The 19,140-nt window shown below is 41.1% G+C and overlaps 1 protein-coding gene across 3 annotated transcripts in view; it reads right to left on the bottom strand.

The window, feature by feature from the left end:
• Positions 1–19,140, bottom strand: part of MXRA5 (matrix remodeling associated 5) — an 86,562-nt gene that overhangs the window by 32,314 nt on the left and 35,108 nt on the right. For 2 of the 3 annotated variants that reach the window (XM_068269917.1, XM_068269918.1), the window contains exon 2: positions 2,456–2,665. In XM_068269917.1, the coding sequence (XP_068126018.1) occupies positions 2,456–2,658 (203 nt within the window). In that variant the 5' untranslated portion in view covers positions 2,659–2,665. Of the gene's footprint in view, positions 1–2,455; positions 2,666–13,855; positions 13,910–19,140 lie in introns of those variants that run through there. The other variant, XM_068269919.1, reaches the window with a different exon arrangement.

Genomic DNA, 19,140 nt, shown 5'->3' with positions numbered 1-19,140 from the left:
GTAACAAACATCCAAACTTTCACATTTATAATATTAGTAAGATAAGATATACAGTATATATCTATATACAGTGGGATGCGAATGTTTGGGCCATGTTGTTAATCGTCATGATTTTCCTGTATAAATCGTTGGTTGTTATGATAAAAAATGTCAGTTAAATATATCATATAGGAGACACACACAGTGATATTTGAGAAGTGAAATGAAGTTTTTTGGATTTACAGAAAGTGAGCAATAATTGTTTAAACAAAAATAAGCAGTTGCATAAATTGGGCACCACAAAAAAGAAATGAAATCAATATTTAGTAGATCCTCCTTTTGCAGAAATTACAGCCTCTAAACGCTTCCTGTAGGTTCCAATGAGAGTCTGGATTCTGGTTGAAGGTATTTTGGACCATTCCTCTTTACAAAACATCTCTAGTTAATTCAGGTTTGATGGCTTCCGAGCATGGACAGCTCTCTTTAACTCACACCACAGATTTTCAATTATATTCAGGTCTAGGGACAGAGGCGGCCATTCCAGAATGTTGTACTTGTTCCTCTGCATGAATGTCTTAGTGGATTTTGAGCAGTGTTTAGGGTTGTTGTCTTGTTGAAAGATCCAGCCCCGGCGCAGCTTCAGCTTTGTCACTTATTCCTGGACATTGGTCTCCAGAATATGTTGATACTGAGTGGAATCCATGCGTCCCTCAACGTTGACAAGATTCCCAGTCCCTGCACTGGCCGCACAGCCCCACAGCATGATGGAACCACCACCATATTGTACTGTAGGTAGCAGGTGTTTTTCTTGAAATGCTGTGTTGTTTTTCCTCAATGCATAACGCCCCTTGTTATGCCCAAATAACACAATTTTAGTTTCAGCAGTCCACAGCACCTTATTCCAAAATGAAGCTGGCTTGCCCAAATGTGCTTTTGCATACCTCAAATGGCTCTGTTTGTGCTGTTGGTGGAGAAAAGGCTTCCTCTGCACACAGCAGAGTGTAATGTGTAAAGTGTGTAACTCCATCTGCAGCAAGATGATGTTGTAGGTCTTTGGTGCTGGTCTGTGGGTTTAATCTGACTGTTCTCACCATTTGTTGCTTCTGTTTATCCGAGATTGTTCTTGGTCTGCCACTTCGAGCCCTAACTTGAACTGAGCCTGTGGTCTTCCATTTCCTCAATAATGTTCCTAACTGTGGAAACAGACAGCTGAAATCTCTGAGACAGCTTTCTGTATCCTTCCCCTAAACCATGATGGTGAACAATCTTTGTCTTCAGGTCATTTGAGAGCTGTTTTGAGACCCCCATGTTGCTACTCTTCAGAGAAATTTAAAAGAGGAGGGAAACTTACAATTGACCCCCTTAAATACTTTTTTTTTATAATTGGATTTACCTATGTATGTAGGTCAGGGGCCACTGAGCTTACCAAGCCAATTTGAGTTCCAATAATTAGTTCTAAAGGTTTTGAACTCAATAAAATGACAGCAGTGCCCAAATTTATGCAACTGCCTAATTTTATTTAAAGGGACTCCGAGCTCTAAAAATAATCGAAATTGGTACTTACCTGGGGCTTTCTGCAGCCCACCGTAAGTCGGGAGATCCCACGGCGGTGTCCTGGCTCCTCTCCCAGTCTCTCTGCACAAATGGCTCCTGGCGACACCGGGCCCGAGTGTCGGGCCCTCTCTTCCTGGATTAAACCACGCATGCGCAGTACAGTCACGCCGGCTGCCGTGATGATGTGAGGTGGCTGGCGTGATGACGACTACCGTCATCTTCCTGGAAGAGAAGGTCGACACTCGGGCCCGGTGTCGCCGGGAGCCATTTGTGCGGAGAGACTGGGAGAGAAGCCAGGATGCCACCGTGGGATCTCCCGACCTATGGTATATATATATATATATATATATATATATATATATATATATATATATATATATATAATGTATGTATAATATTGTCACAGTTTTCCATGGTACTTTTCTGTACTACTGTATGCATCAGCTAACTGTACACATAAATGCACAAAAAGGGAAATACAGATAATGCACAGCGGCATAGTAAATGTATAGTACATATAAACAGAAACTCTCTCTCTCTCTCTCTCTCTCTATATATATATATATATATATATATATATATATATATACATATATATATATATATATAGAGAGAGAGAGAGAGAGAGAGAGAGAGAGAGAGAGAGAGTTTCTGTTTATATGTACTATACATTTACTATGCCGCTGTGCATTATCTGTATTTCCCTTTTTGTGCATTTATGTGTACAGTTAGCTGATGCATACAGTAGTACAGAAAAGTACCATGGAAAACTGTGACAATATTATACATACATTATAATGAAAATCATGCTAACAAAAGTATTAAATATTTTACATAATGCTAGCACAGAGCCTTTTAATGTATGCTTTGAATGAAAGACATAAAAACATTGAACATTAGATCAAAATGCAAAGATACAAACCCCAAATTAATTCTTTCCACATGTTTTGGTATCTTTGTTGGTACTGTTGCGAGTGATCGGAAAGTGCAATGGACTTCAGTGTTAACATAACAGGCACATGGGTGAGGACAGGATAAGGTACTGTGTGGAAGTCTTGAGTATATGAGAAGCACTGGCAAAAACCATAAATGTATTTGGCTATGCATTCTACTTAATGTCTTCATTTCATTCCTACAAGAAAGAAAAACAATATTTATTAGGAGACTAATATGTGTATTTTCAAACCAAATACATAACAATGAAAATATTACAACATACTGTATTATGAACTTAAGTAAGAATATTCTAGACAGATAACACTGTGATTCATTGCATTTCATCTATAAATTCCCTACACATTTACACATCCCTTTTTAAAGTGAACCCCAAGGTGAAAAGTATATGGAGGCTACCATATTTGTTTCCTTTTAAAGAGACACTGAAGCGAAAAAAAACTATGATATTATGATTTGTATGTGTAGTACAGCTAAGAAATAAAACATTAAGATCAGATACATCAGTCTAATTGTTTCCAGTACAGGAAGAGTTAAGAAACTCCAGTACTTATTTCTATGCAAACAAGCCATTAACTCTCTGACTAAGTCTTAGGCTATCATTCATGAACAGGCTGTCGGTAAACAGAATCAGTGCGGGAAAACACCGCTGGCGGATTTTTAGACTTCTGGGTGGGCATTCATGAAGATGTATCCATGTGCGGAAGCAGTGCGGAGATTCCCCGAACTAAGCTGGCGGTAGGCAGGTGGTAGGCTTGCGGAGACACGGAAGCTGCCGAGTTGATACATTTCTCCGTGTTCCGCTCTGCTGCAGCTGCCTGGGAGGTCTGTGTGTCTCCATTCACTTACAATGGTATCGTCACCTCAGAGTGAGCGGTACTTCCCGACCTCACACCGCTTGCGGTGATCTTCATGAATGAACATTTTGCTACATTTGTACCGATAATCACCGCACAAGGCGGTGATTTATCACTCTGGTCGGTAGTGTCATTTTTCCATGCGGAAAGAGGCTTTATGAATGCTGACTTTGCCGAGTGGTCGGTAAAGTCAGCTGTTTTAAGCATTTCCACATGCGGAAATGCTTTATGAATGATAGCCTTAGTCGTGGAGAGGGCTGCTATCTGACTTTTATTATCTCAACTGTAAGTGAACTGTTTACTTTTTCTCTGCTAGCGGAGAGGTCATTACTTCACAGACTGCTCTTAAAGACTCATTTTGAATGCTGAGTGTTGTGTAATCTGCACATATTATAGAATGATGCAATGTTAGAAAAAACACTATATACCTGAAAATAAAAGTATGAGAATATTTTCTTTGCTGCTAATCTTCTAGTAATTATTCATAGTACACAACCAATTCACTATATCATATTTTTTTTTCCGCTTCAGTGTCTCTTTAAACAATACCAGTTGCCTGGCAGCCCTGCTGATCTACTTGGCTGCAGAAGTGTCTAAATTACACCAGAAAAAAGCATGCAGCTAATCTTGTCAGTTCTGACAATATTTTCAGAAACACCGGATTACCTGATCTGCATATGCTTGCTAAGGGTCTATGGTTGAAAAAAAATATTTTTGATTAAAAGTAAATATATATGGAAGCCTCCATAAAACTCTCACCTTGGGTTCACTTTAACTGCTCCCATAAGTGTAAGAATGCAGAACTTCATTCTGCAAGATTTTTAGAAGCTGTTCAAAAATCTGTTCACATCTGGGCAGATTGAACTGTTGCAATTTGCCAGATTTCAGCCAATTAAATTAATTTCCCAGTTGAACTGCTATAGGGTTCCTTTGAACATTTGTAGCTGCTAACAGTTCTTGATTTAATGTTAAAGTAGGCTGATTACCTAGAGAAACGTATACAGAGGCAATAAGACTACACCTGAGCAGCCTACCTAATGCTAAATTCTCGCCCCTAGCCTCTTATACGTGAGGAGGCTGCTCTGTTGCCTTCTTAGTTCCCTGTGTATACCCTAGGTGATGCACATGCACTTCTGTCCCACCCAGCCAGAGTTAGAGAGCAGGGAAGCATGTTGCATTGGAATACTCACTCACCAGATTATAAAACCCTCCCATGATTCCACTGAATTTAAAGTATAATACTGTTTTTATTCTTACTTACTAGGGGGAAAATGCATACAAATGTGTGTGTGTGTGTGTGTGGGGGGGGGGGGGGGGGGGGGGGCATTGTTTCATTTCTTGTTCAAGATCTTGTTTTTTTGTCACAGTGGGCTGGTATACCTTACTTTGTGGTGACAGGTTCTCTCCTTTCAGTGATTGCTATCAGGGGAAAAAACTCCCCTTTTCCTTCAATTCTGCAGCAATTCATAGAGGTTATTGGGTAAAAAGCTGCTCATATCATACCTAAACACTGGAGAGTCCTTCAGCACCCAAGGCTGAGACACCAAGGTGCGGCACTCCATCTCTCCACCCCCCGCCCAGCCGTTATACACTGATTGCTATTAGACTAAGAGGCACCCCAGGGCCCCAACACCTTAATCTCTAGTTATCTGGCTTGCAGTCACTGTCATGTATTCCCTTTGTTATTTCTCTCTGCTTAAAACACAATAGGGGAATGACAGCTGAGTGATTTGTGCTCCCCCTCCTACACTGCGCCCTGAGGCTGGAGCCTCTCTTGCCTCTGCCTTGGCCCGGCCCTGCTGGAAAGCACCTTATTTTAGAACAAACATCACATGACTAATGATGCCATAGGCTTAATTTGAGTCTTTGACAGTCTTGGGAACATGCAGAATCTTGGCACTGGCCTTCAATAAAGGGTACATCATTGCCAACTGCCACTCTTTCAAAGGGTTAATAGGGAGGCACCTTCTTGCCTGCACTCATTCAGCAAGACACCAACTGCATTGCTAACCACTGGGCCTTTCTCATGGGAAAGTTTGGTAAGTGAACAACACCTGATTAGCCGTGAGCTCTAAATGTAGAAAATTGCTTGCTCCTCCCTAACACCATATAAGTGAGCCGAATGGAGTCCCACAAATAGCATCTCTGAATTCCCCACTGAGGCATGTATTGATTGCAACCACTGGAAATCCATGCTTGCTGAGGGGGGGGGGGGGGAGGCATCAATATACTTGCAGTCATTTTCTCAAATCTGCCTTTCTAACTAGGTCTTCTCTCCTCATGCCCTCATTCATTTTCTGCTGCTGGTGCTGCTGTGAAATCACAGAAACACCTGCATTAAGAAATGGACACAAGCAGTAACAGCCTTGTTAGAGAGTGAGAGTGAGCAACATACAATGATTATGTACAGTGTATTATCAATCAAAAGGATGATCCAATAACTTGACCAAGGAGGATCCAATAACTGGACCAGCCCCAGAGTCCAACTAAAAATCTTTGGAGCCAGAGCTTTCTGTCATGCTGCCCCTACCTTGTGGAATGCCTTGCCAAACTTAATTAAGACAGCTCCAACCCTGTACACGTTTACACAAAAACTGAAAAGCCACTTGTTTAGTCGGGCATTTATGATCACATAATGTTTTCCCGCATAGTCCTCACTATGTAATGATCTGAGACAAGCTTATGTGCTTTGGGTCCTATGGGAGAAAAGCGCATTAAAAATTTAAAAATGTTTTGTCATTGTTGTTGATGATTGGGGTTTGTGGTAAATAGTCATCAAGTGCATGATAGGATGAGCAATGGAGAATAAACAGCCTCATGGAACTGTAATACATCAAATGATTGTTTAGACTTCTGCTGAGTTTGCCAAGGCAGTACATAGTCCAGTACTACACAATTAATTTTAATTTGGAAAATGATTGACTGCTTGCCAGGTCAGACTGCTATTGACCTGTGAATGGCAACCCTTTACGTAGACATAACAACTGTGCTCTGAAGCTGACCATGTAATGCACAGCAATAACTATTGTCAGGGAGTGGTAAGTGAAGGGTTTTACTGTGTACGTGAAATCAAAACAACTCCAACATTCCTACAGAAATGTTCCCAGAACCCCTTAAATGTTTTCCAAGCACCATTGCCGACGTGCACTCTGCTTTACTGTAATGAACAGTTAACCTTCAGGCTAATGTAATGCTGGAAGTTGAGTTTACTAATTTGAGTAGGGTAAGCCCTCAACCAGTAACAGGAAGACAAGAATTCTTGGAAATCCTGAATCCCACACCACATACTGTTGTCATGCTTCAAACATACTTAGAACTATATTTTCACTAGTTTTAGGAAATTATATCAGCTGCTGACTGAAATGGGAGGGTAATTATCAGTACCAGTGGCATATGAAAGAAAGAGTTGTATGTTTGCAAGGAGAGGTGAATAAAAGGACAGACAGAAAGAGGAACAGAAAATGAGGAGATGGTGCCATGGGGTAGAAAGCTGGTGAAGACCAAGAGTTGTGGGGAAGGAGATAGAGAATAAGGTAATGGGGAAGAAAGTCAAGGGGGCAAGGGAAAGAGAAAGGAGGTGAAGAAGCAGGTCATTTGGGCGCAACTCATGGAGTCGTGCAACGCCAGCTGCAATGCTATAGTCCACATCCCGCGTAAGGATAATTCAGACCCTGAATTATTTCTCCTTATGAGTTGCTGCGAGCCCAACTGACCGGGCAGTGTACTAATACGTATGTAGAGGTGACAGACATGAAGAGCAGTAGAGGTGTCAGCGAGATGCAGATGGGTTTGCAATCCTTTTCCTTAGTCAGTCCTGGACCACATGTTGGACTCCTGCTGGTGATCCTCTTGGAGGTTAATTCAGTAACTATTGATAAAAGATTTAATTCTGAGATGTTAAATCTCTCTTCCCTCCTCAGCAGCAGCCATCTTTCCCCTAGCTGTACCTTACACTCCTGACTACATTATGCGTACAGAGGGTGGAATGGACAGGTTAGATCACAGGGCATCCTCCTGTCACCTACCTCCCCCTCAGTATCCAGGAATGCACTTCCACAGGTTCTGTGACACCAATCACACACCTGGCTAATTCTGCACATTATTTTTTACAGAAGTTATCTTACTGTAAGAAAGGGACGTCAACAAAGCCTAGAGAATATGTAAATGTGTATTTTTAGGAAATATGAAACGTCCTTCAGATCAGTAGGTAAAGGAGAGGTAAGAACTTCACTGTATATGACACTTATTTCATGCTCCAAATGAATTTGCCCACATATCCAAAGCATACTGCTGAATTTCTAGGAATTACCCTTTAAATGGGTAACTATGAGAGAAAAACTGTAAAAATGTAAGTGCATACTGTATGTACACATACTTACATGTGTCCCAGAGTAAACTCACTGTAAATGATTTCTTCCTATGTAGCTGTTATTTACAGTAGGAAATTTAATTGACAGCTCTGAATCTCCCTCCAGTTTTGGACTAGACCATCTCTTCGGCTTTGTTCACATCTAAAATTGAAATCGTTGACGGCTGCATTTTGCATGTTTTTGCGCAATTTTTTCCCCTCCTGGCGCTCCACTGCGCGCTACGATTTTGTAAAATTGCTTTGTAAGCACTTTTGCAGAGCAATTCCGTTTCTTCACCTTCTGACGTCAGTCAGAAAGTAAACTCTTTCACCCGGAAATGAATAAATACAATGTACTTATTCATAACAGCGCGAACGCAATCGCCGGATAAAGCAATTTGTGAGCGTTTTGCGCATTTCCTATACCTTACATTGTAGCAAAAACGCCCCGAAAAAGGTACATGCAGCGTTTTGCTGAATGGAAAGCGTACACAACACACTGATTTGAACTATCCCATAAGGAATCATTGCACAAGCGATTTCAGTGCGAAAATCGCCAGTGCTGAAAAAAAGCGCAAAACCCCTAAGTGTGAACAAGCCCTTCATGGGCATTTTTCAAGTTTTCCTTTATTTTCAATAGCCTTCTTTGAAAGGCAGTGGTTGTTCCAACTGGCAGAATAGTGTGCACTGTGCAGTGAGTAGGAAGACCAGCCAGCAAGTTTGTATGAGTTCGTGCCAGGGAGTGCTTTTGAAAAGCATGAAATAAACCTTGATAATACGTAAGCCTTCCAGAATCTGTCAGTAAGAGATTCTGAGCTGTCGGATCAGCAATACCTACTGTAAGTGACAGCTGCCTAAGACATAAATAATTTACAGTGCAATATACATTGGGTCAAACATATACCTTTAGTTGAACTCGTTTAAATGCAATTTAAATTTTACATGTTTTGCCCCTAGTGCCCCTTTAAGTAGAGATTAAAAAAATACAAATGTACTTTAACCTATTCCGGATGCAAACAAATGAAATTTACACCCTGTTTGCAGCCTTCTCTCTCTGCCTGGATGAAGATTTCAATAGTCTGGCTCTACACACTCATAATACAAATATATATGATAAAATGTATTGCTTTGAAAGTAAGGTTTTCATGCTCAGAGAGATAACATGTTCTGTGAAGTATGCTGCTGTGTTAAAAACTGACAGTTCATCTTGCTTTAATAAATTAATGATGCTATAATAACAGTATGACTGACCATGGTTGTTAGAAAAAAAAGTATGAAAATGGTTAGCAACATCTGCACATTTTTAAAGAATTTCAAAGCATGACTTTACATATAGGTTATTGTCATTTGTGTTTTGAATTCTATTGTATCAAGCGGCATATTTTATTTGAATATTTATGAATCAAAATGACCTTAGTGTCATCTCCAATAAAGCTGTATCTGAAATCTGATACATTCAGAGTAATCCGGGTCAGAGTGCTTCTTCTGTGTTTCTTTCTCCCAGGGGGAAGTTAAATGTACACAGCCAGTAAAAATATTGCTTTGCATGATGTCATAATAATGCATAATATGTGGTCAGCACTGATATATACATTGGTATAGTGATCTCCAATTCAGGAGGGCTCATTTTTCATCTGTGCTCAACTAGAGAGGGTTTTGAAGATGAATTAAACTCAGATTTTCTACTCAATGGTTAGGAGGGATTGACAGAGTTTTAGCCAAGTCAATTCAGGGCCAGAAATCGGCATTCTGGGATTGATTTAAGAAAGATGAAATTAGGCTTTGATTTCCAGTAGGCTTTTTTTGTTGAATGAAATTTTAAGAATTTTAAGTGACAGTACACAGTTAAAAAATCAAACTGCAAATGGTTCCCACTCCCAAGAATTGTTATCCCCATTTCTCCAAGCTGACTAGTAATCCCTCATGTAATTTAGGGAGAACCTGACTGTAAAGGTCATCTGCATTTGCAATCTTTTGTTAACTCACATGGAGTAGAGGAGCTCTCCCAATGGGTACAATAACTCCACCTACTGTTGTATAGCACCTGCTTCAACAAGGCTTCCTTTGAATTGTTGCATAAAGTGGGGGCATGTCAAAGAGATACCCTTTTTATTGTATTTCAACTAGGGAAACTCTGGTTGAAATAGATCTTATGCCCATTCACCACTTACATGGCAGGTGCTATGCATTAATGGGTGGAGCCACAGCACCCATTGAGAGTGAGCACTCCTCCTGTATATTTGAGCCAACACCAAGGCCCGGTTCACACTTGCATCTGGTGGCAAAAGGATCCGTGAAAGCAGATCTGATTACCAGTCCACCAGACCTGTTTTCATGACGTTTTCCTTCCACTGCTTACGTTCCATTTCCCCGCATACCCCACGCCCCTCAACCCCACCCCCAAAGTGCATTTTGCCCCTTAGAATGGACTGTTTGTTTACTAGTGTGAAGAAACGGTCCGTTTTTTCAGGGCCCTCAATGCAGAGCTTCAGCATCCGTCTCCATTCTGATGGGCTCAGTTTTCCGGGAAAAATTGGTTCAACAGCAAGCTTATGGTCCGTTCAGCAGATTGTGTTGAACGGATCCATTCTAACGGACAATGTTAACAGATCCATAGGTTAACATTGGATCCGTTCCCATCCATATGATCTGTTCCCTTCCGATCTGGGAATGGACCGTTTTTAAACTCAAGTGTGAACCAGGCCTTAGCATTAGTTGCTGATGAACTCTACAACTGGGTTTTCAATACATCTTGAGACACATAGGAGGCAGCCCTCTCCACAACTGTCTTGAATATCAGAGAAGACAAATGGGTGGCTGAAAATACCACTGATGATCCGGTACAGTCCCCAAGTCAGTCTATATGGGTGGTAAATTAATAAAGCAGTACCAGGAAGGGTTGGTATATGTTCTTTACTATATGGACTGCTTCAACTAGCTGCATGTGTGTTGGGTGATTAACACTGTCCCCCCTTTGTTCCTTGGCATAGACTCTATCTTTTGCCTAGGAAGGACTAAACAGCTGTAAAATCTTGATCTGCATACTGCTCTAGTGACAAAAATCATTGTATTCAACTGTCAGAGGTCCTGTGGATCAAGCAAACTACTGTCTGAGCAAAATTTTATTGGGACACCAAAAGCATTACAAGATTCTGAAAGTGATATTAGAGATGCACAAGCATTTCAGATCATTTTCATTTTGTAGATGCTCTCTCTATAACCATGCATTTTGGAAGTGACATTTACCATTTCCAGTACAAAGTGTATAGACAAGTTATGTACACACTGCTGGAAGCCAGGTAGAGCATGGATTCATCATCTCACTGGAATGGAATGCAATGTTGGCAGACTGTAATTGCTGTCATATTAGTGCTGATGCCTTTTCTACTTAAGTATAGAATATAAATCAAACTATTTATTTTGAAAGCAAGAAATGACTATCCTGTACCCATTACATGTTTGGAATGCCAATCCCTTAAACCTGAAGGCTAAATTGCAGCAGCTGTAGCCAAGAAAAAGTATGAAAATGTAATTATCAATGCAAAAATAATGCCATGGTGGGGATATGTGAGATCTTTTGGCAGAACATAATATAATATCCGGTACAGACAGCACACCATTTAATGTAGCTTTGATAGGAACTACTTAATGTACCAAAGATAAGTATAAGTGCCCTGCAAAGAAATATTTCTTTAATATATTTTCCAATTTGTAGCTTAATATATGTACCTAATCATCTCTAACTGAATGTCATGTTGATAGCTGGATTATGATATTCACTGTACAATGGCAATGCATTATCATCATTCTGGATACACATGAAAAAAAACTATGGTCCTTATTGAATTCACATTTTCTCCAAGTTTTCTCCTATGTGGTAATTCACACCTTATCAATAACATGCCTTTTAAGCCACTAGCAAGCAAGAAAATAATTAGATTAATTTTAACAGTACTTTTCCCACCTACTTTTTGGTACTTTTCAATTGCAAAGTGCTGAAAAGTTATTTAAAGATGAAAAATAATCTCCTTGGAGAAAATTCAGGAGAAAAAAAAGTGAATTGAATAAAGGCCTATGGTCCATATGCAATTAACCTTTTCTCCTGAGTTTTCTCCTAGGAGATAATTTTTAATCTTCTAGATAATAGGATAACAGAGGCGCCAACAGGATTAAAAACAACAAAAAGAACTTAAAAACCCATCTTGGTAATAGAGGAGGTAGTGGTGGACTTACCTCCTCCAAGCAGAACATACGACTGTGGATTTTCAGTCAAAACAATTTTATTGGATACTCCAAATAAAGTGCAATGCGTTTTGTGGGATAAGTCCACCACTACCTCCTCTATTACCAAGATGGATTTTTAAGTTCTTTTAGTGTTCTTTATCCTGTTGGCGACTCTGCTATCCTATTATCTACATCAAGTCCACCCTTGGTGGAGGGTTGTACCCTTCCTCCTTCTACTACAGAGAGCGACTTTTAATCCTGAGTGGGGTCAGGAAAATCTCCCCACCTGCTTTGACAGTGGTTGCCTAATTGGTAACCCTGGTTTGTGAGTATTAACTTAATATTATTACTCTTTCAATTATACATTACCAGCACATAGTACACTTTATTGGGCTCTTGGTGTTCTCTCTTTTTCTCATTTTTAATCTTTTATTTAATATAACTTTTCAGCACTTTGCAATTGAAAAGTAACACAAAGATGGTGTAAAAAGTACTATCAAATTTATTTTAAGTATTTTCTCGCTTAATGGTCGTTTAAAAAGCATTTTACAGTCTAGTTTGAAAATATCACCTGGGAGAAAACGCAGGAGAAAAAGTGAATTGCATATTGTCATATGTGTTCATAGAAACATAAATCAGTTAGCACATTCTGTTATTCAAAAGCAGATAAAATGCAGGCAGAGTACATTTAAACTTTAAATGTTTGCAACAGAAAAATTATGAGGCATGCTCTTCTACTGGTCTTTCACCCAGACATAGGTCCCTCACTTTTCAATGGTGGTGGTGGTGGTGGTAGCAAGCAAGATCTGGGTCAGAATATAGTACCACGATGGTACATAAAAGGTGTTGAAGGGCCATGGATAGACTATCTGACACTAGGGGAATGTAGTTGTGGTGGGGAATCACTGTAAGCCCCACAGAACATCACTATTTGTAACGTGAGTTTTGGAGGAGGACTTTAGTTGGTGGTGTAGAGAAAAAGAAGAAGGCTGTTTAATTTGACGATCTATTGACCTTTGATCTGTGGCAGTAAAAAGTTGCATTTTTATATTGCAAAAAGTAAACATTTTTTGCAGACTTTGAAGAACTTTTTTTATAATCATACTCCAATTAAATTCATTAACAAAAAACTTAAGTTGAACTAGGTCTTTAAATTGTTGCCTTGCTGAAGTTAACCAGAGCTTTTGGGTTTACATATCCAGTGCTGGGGAATATAACTAAATAGGATGTGTTCCTTTAAGTATTCCACTTCAAGCAATATCTAAATGAATGTCAGTAACCACAGAAAATTGAAGGTTGAAAGTCTGCAAGTAAAGCACTTTTTGAGCAACAATATTGTACAGATGGCTCAGTCAGAGTCATGTCTAAAGCTGTGTGCTACACCTAATTAAGTCTCGGAAACCTCTGTTTCTAGAATTTGGCCAATTTAAAATTGTCCCAGTGACAATTTTCCTCTTTATTCACAGATGCCAAGGAAAGTGCTGAATATACTGCCAAACTGCCTTTACCACTTGAAATATATTTTTGACATTCACTCAATTTTACTCACGTGGGAACAGTAAGAGAAATATTTTCCCAGAAATGTATATTATTTAAAAGTAGCTAATTGATAGTCACCTTGTCCCTACTCAAAAAGAGCACGATAATTTATGTGACTTTCTATTTTAAAGCTTGCTTAAATTGGGAGAATATGAAAGCTGCCATTGCTGGCTTTATTGTAGAAATTACTAGTTGTCTGACGGAGCACGGTGCCAGAGAACATGCACGCTATTAAGAGGTTCTAATTCCTTTTTGTCTCACCTAGTTGAGTGCAATGAATGACTGCAGCCAGAAAACCAGCATGCCAGATTCATTTTCTTAGAATGAGATAAGCAATGGAAGCTTTAATAAGTCTTAATATATGTTATTATTATTATCATCATCATCATCACTGTCTTACTGAGTTCCAAGGAGTCATGGAGAACCAGAACCTATAGGATTTTCCAAAAAGGGCCTAAAGGAAAAATGAATATTCCAAATTCAAAAGGATATTCTAGATATAATTTTAGTCTCTTAAAACAGGAAATATGCACGTACATGTAAGCATAAGCAAGACGTTATTCTCACAATGCATTAAAGCGGAATATAACCCTGCATTTCAACTTTGCTCTAAAACATTATTTACAGCATATTATATGCAAAAAGCATTTTTTTTTACTAGACCAGCATTGGAAGGGTTAAACACAGAGGTTTAAAGTTCCGTGGAGAGATATGCAGAAGTTCAGATTGTTACATTCTATTTAGTCAAATGTATCTATTGAGAAATGTTACACACTCTTTGGCTGTCCTCCAGCTCCTTCTCAGTCAGAGAGAGTGAGTCACATTCAACACTTAGATACATTTATGTAAACAAAATGTATCTATTTCAGCTTCGGATGCTTCTGCTGAAATCTCCAGGAACTTTAAAGCTCTGTGTAACCCTTCCAATGCTGGTCTAGTAATAAAAAAAATGCTGGTTGCATATAATATACTGTAAATAATGTTTTAGAGCAAAGTTGAAATGCAGGGTTATATTCCGCTTTAACCCCCCTGGCGGTATGAAAAATTCCACCAGGGGGCAGCGCAGCAGATTTTTTTTTGGGGAAATCATGTAGCGAGCCCCGGGCTCGCTACATGATAGCCGCTGCTCAGCGGCATCCCCCCGCCCGCTTCGATCAGGAAATCCCGTTCAAAGAACGGGATTTCCTGGAGGGCTTCCCCCGTTGCCATGGCGACGGGGCGGGATGACGGGACGTCATTGGGAGTCCCGATCCACCCCTCGGCGCTGCCTGGCACTGATTGGCCAGGCAGCGCACGGGGTCTGGGGGGGGGGGGGGCGCGCCGCAACAGATAACGGCGATCGGGCGGGGGCCGGCGGCGATCAGAGTGCTGGCGCAGCTAGCAAAGTGCTAGCTGCGTCCAGCAAAAAAAAAAATTATGAAAATCGGCCCAGCAGGGCCTGAGCGGCACCCTCCGGCGGCTTACCCCGTGTCCAGCACGGGGTTACCGCTAAGGAGGTTAATTGAGCACATCGTGTAAGAGAAGGCGTATCTTTTTGCTTGCATGAAGCAGAATGTTTGCAAAAGCCTGCTGTATAAGGAAGCCAAAATTAATTTTAGCATAGCCGTTGTAGTAGTAAGTATAAAGCAAAGTAATCTTATGAGCAGCTGCAGACTAAGGTAAGCTTTTGTTGTATAACAGTCATGGCCAGGAAGGATACCTTTAAAGTGTACCTGAGATGACATATTAGGGCCCATTTATACTTACGTAAGACATCCTCAAGACCCAAGGGGGCTCCCTCGTCATCAGGGGCGTAACTAAGACCCACCGGGCCCCTCTGCATAATTTTTAACCGCCCCACCCCCCGGGGCCCGCTCAGGGCCGTTTTGGGGGGCTGGAGGGGTCGCAACATGAGGGGAAAGCTATGGCCACAGTCGGCGGGGAGGGGGGACGGTCCCCCCCCTCACCTCAGGCTCTCCCCTCCAGCTTCAACCACATGTGTTCAGAGGTGGGCAGCGGCAGCTACATACCTTCCGTGCGCTCCAGCGTGGACGCTTCTCTCTCTAGCCTCTGACGCGACTTCCTTCTGCAGGTGCATATGCTGCAGCCTCTATTGTTACGCCCATGCTCGTCATCCTCCCTGGCCACTCCATTCTCCCAGGATTGCCTGGCAATGTCGGGGCTCCCGCAGTATTACTGCGCAGGTGAAGAATGAGGCCAGATGTGGAAGCGCAAGGGCAAGTAGTGGGAGAGGATGACGAGGGAACAAGGGGAGAATGGGGCGTTACTCGCTATTATTATTATTTAGTATTTATATAGCGCCAACATCTCTCAGAGGGGCTCACAATCTAAACCCTACCATAATCACATGTCTATGTATGTTTCGTGCAGTTGTGTATGTATCACAGTCTAGGGACAATTTAGGGAAAGCTATTTCAATTATTTGTATGTTTTTGGGACGTGGGAGGAAACCGGAGTGCCTGGAGTAAACCCACGCAGACACGGGGAGAATATACAAACTCCTTGCAGATGTTGACCTGGCTGGAATTCAAACCGGGGACCCATCGCTATAAGGTGAGATCGCTAACCACTACACCACCGTGCTGCCCTAAAGCAGTGCACAAAAGAGACTAATTACAAAACCTCCGGGTGAGGGTCCTCTTCACTCCTGCAGCTGCTAGCTGCTCTGCTGCATCCTCGTATGGCTCCTAATGTGTTAACTGACATGATGCGTGTCACGTAATGCATCGGGAGCTGTACAGAGTGGATGCATCAAAGCACATCAAAGCAGCTGGGAGCTTCAGTATGTGAAAAGGACCGGTGCTCGGAGGTACTGTATGTAGTTTCCGCTGAGCACTGCTCTGCATTTGATCTGTGAGAGAGGTTAGTGATACTTTTAGGCCCCAGTTGTTTGGCTTCTCAAGCAACTGGCAAAAACACATATCTGACATCAGACAACCCCCACCTGTGCAGGATAACGGGGAATTTACTGTATATATTATACAAATGGAGATACAAGTGAATCTTCTTTGTATTATCTTCTAATACCTACCAATGTCCTATCATAGTTTAAAGTAAATTTTTGTGAGATGCCTATTAACTTATATGTGTGTTTTTGGGATGTAGCAGGAAACCAGAGTGCCCAGAGGAGTCCAAAATACCACTGCGGATCGCTCAAACTCACTCTTATCACGCGCACGACAGTCTGCACACACGGCCGATGTAGCGGGCGAACGACTGAACGACGGGACGTTCAAACGACCAGTCGTTCGCAAAAAACAGACGTGTGTATGGGCCTTAAATTGTCATGTGGATAGGTGTTGATAGTCTTGGCCATTAACAGGGCTATATTACACCTGAAACCAGTGTTTACAGTGTTTACCTCATGGCTTTGTCTGATAACAAAGTTAAGGTATTTAGCCTGCACATGTATTCTCTCAGTCTCCATCATAATCTGTAGTCCAAAGCCAAGCAAAATATATGTATATGGGGAGACATGTATTGCTTTAAAAATCTTATTCTTACATCAGAAGTGGCTCTGGAGGGTTAAAAACAAAACTCCTGTCACCGCCATAAAAATCAAGACCGTTGCCATTGCGCCACTAGAAAAAAAAAAACAGCATGTCTCTGGAGATCTCACTCTGACAGCATGAGCTTACTGACCTTGCACTGTCATTTTTTTTCCAGCATGTCAGTTTCTTACAGCAGCATATTCAGAAGGCCGCCACCGCACCCAGTCCATCAGCTGTTTCCAGGTGGCTGCCTCTAAAGGACAGAAACTTTTTCATGTAATTATTGTACATGCCTTTACATTCTATATATGTTAAAGTATCTGGTGGCAGTGGTTGTGGTGAGTGATAGTTACTTAGCTCTAGGCCCAGTTTGGTCATAATGTGACTCTACCTGCAACTCTATTCAGTTATTCAGAAAATATTTTACTCCTGTGATCTACACTACACTCCAAATAACTTGAAATAATAAATACATCAGTAATGGAAGTGTAATAGTCGAGAAGGTTAGAGAAATCTTTAAAATTATTATTATTAATAATAGTATTATTGTTAAAATTATTATTATTTAGCGTCAACATCTTTTGTCAGAGGCGTAGCTATGGGTGGGCAAGAGGAGACACATGTCCCCGGGCGCAGCACTGTAAGGCGGCGCAGAGCATGGCCACCACACCCCCAAGTGAGTGAGAGGCAAGTCGCTGACTACCCGAAGTGCCCCTGCTTCTCTCCCTCCTTCTGCAGTGGAGTGCAGAAGTGTTAACAGCAGCAGAACAAGGGGGGCACACCTGGCTAACTATAGGGGGTACACCTGGCTATCTAAATGAGGGGAAGGGGTGCACATCTGGCTATCTAAACAGCATTTGAACATTTGGCTCCACCCATGACCACTCCCACATTCTGATGTGTGACCATGCCCAATTTGTCCAGAGGGGGGCGCAAAAACTGTGTTTGTCCCTGGGAGCTGAAAATCCTAGCTATGTCTCAAACTTCTTCAACAACAGCTTGTTGAAGAGTGCGTGTGGCTATGCTTTCCTCCGTGCACTAGTGCGGCCACATTGCACAGATGCAAGGCGCTTTGTGCCTGTGCAGTAGCACGCAGCTCAGCTTTTATCGCCCAGCCCAAGAAAATTCATGCTACTGCACAGGTACTAGGCGTCTTGCATGGTACGGCCACGCTCATTAACGGACAGGAATACAGCCACAAACTTCCAGAGGGTCCCTGCGATGGATCGGTGGTCTCGAGTAGGACGTGGGGAATCTCTGCAAAAATACAGTGTCTTCCAATGAGGTAATTATCTAACTTTTGTTTTTTTTTAAAAAAAAAAAAATTGCAGGTGTACCTTAAAATGAATTTAAATCATTTCTGAATTAGTATGCATTTAAGATATTGGTACTCTGCTATGTTTAGTGCGGGCGTGTCACTTATTGCAGAAAGATCAGCATAACAGCTAGACAACTGACATCACAAGACTCTTCTAATTCCTTTCACTTTCTTTTAAAAAATTAAATAGAGTTAATTTTAAACAGTACATTTTGCACAAGTAATCTTTCCAGACCCGACAAGACAGCATTATTCAGTTCTGCTGCAGTTGCCAGATTTTCTTTTCTTTTCTTTTTTTTGCTATAGGAAACTGGACTTAATCAGACGCTACTAGTTTTTTTCAAATATACACATACAGTAGTTAGAGAACAATGAATGAGTCTGTCACATATCAGTAGGACTACATCAGAATTTCTTAAGCATGCCCTCAGGCCTTACCCTCAATGCACACAATAGATAGATACACTTGATACAATAATTACATGAACAAGTGAACTCCCTTGTTATATAAGTTATGACATGCTCATATAATGAGGATATGATAGTATCAGAAATCCTATCTCATTAACTAAAGTTGATGAATACCATACTATGATGACTTTTCAATGCACAAATGAACTTGTGTAGTAAATAGAGGCGCAAGGAAAAATGGACGCCGGGTGAAGTCGGTATAAGTCTAAATGATAAATACCATTTTGAATAAGGCACCAAATGCAAATGAAAAAATACCTACAATGGTAATGGCAATAGTAAAACATTGGTAAATGTTACCAATATTTTACTACACATCTAAGGCTACTTTCACAACGGGATGTTGCGTTTTGATGCGACGTTAAAGTCGCAACGCAAACTAACAACGCAACGTCCCAAAAATGT

The sequence above is a fragment of the Hyperolius riggenbachi genome, chromosome 2 (assembly GCF_040937935.1).
Source record: "Hyperolius riggenbachi isolate aHypRig1 chromosome 2, aHypRig1.pri, whole genome shotgun sequence".
In the NCBI taxonomy this organism is placed as follows: domain Eukaryota; kingdom Metazoa; phylum Chordata; class Amphibia; order Anura; family Hyperoliidae; genus Hyperolius; species Hyperolius riggenbachi.
The sequence above is the reverse complement of the archived record's forward strand: the minus strand, read 5'-3'. Positions and strand labels throughout refer to the sequence as shown.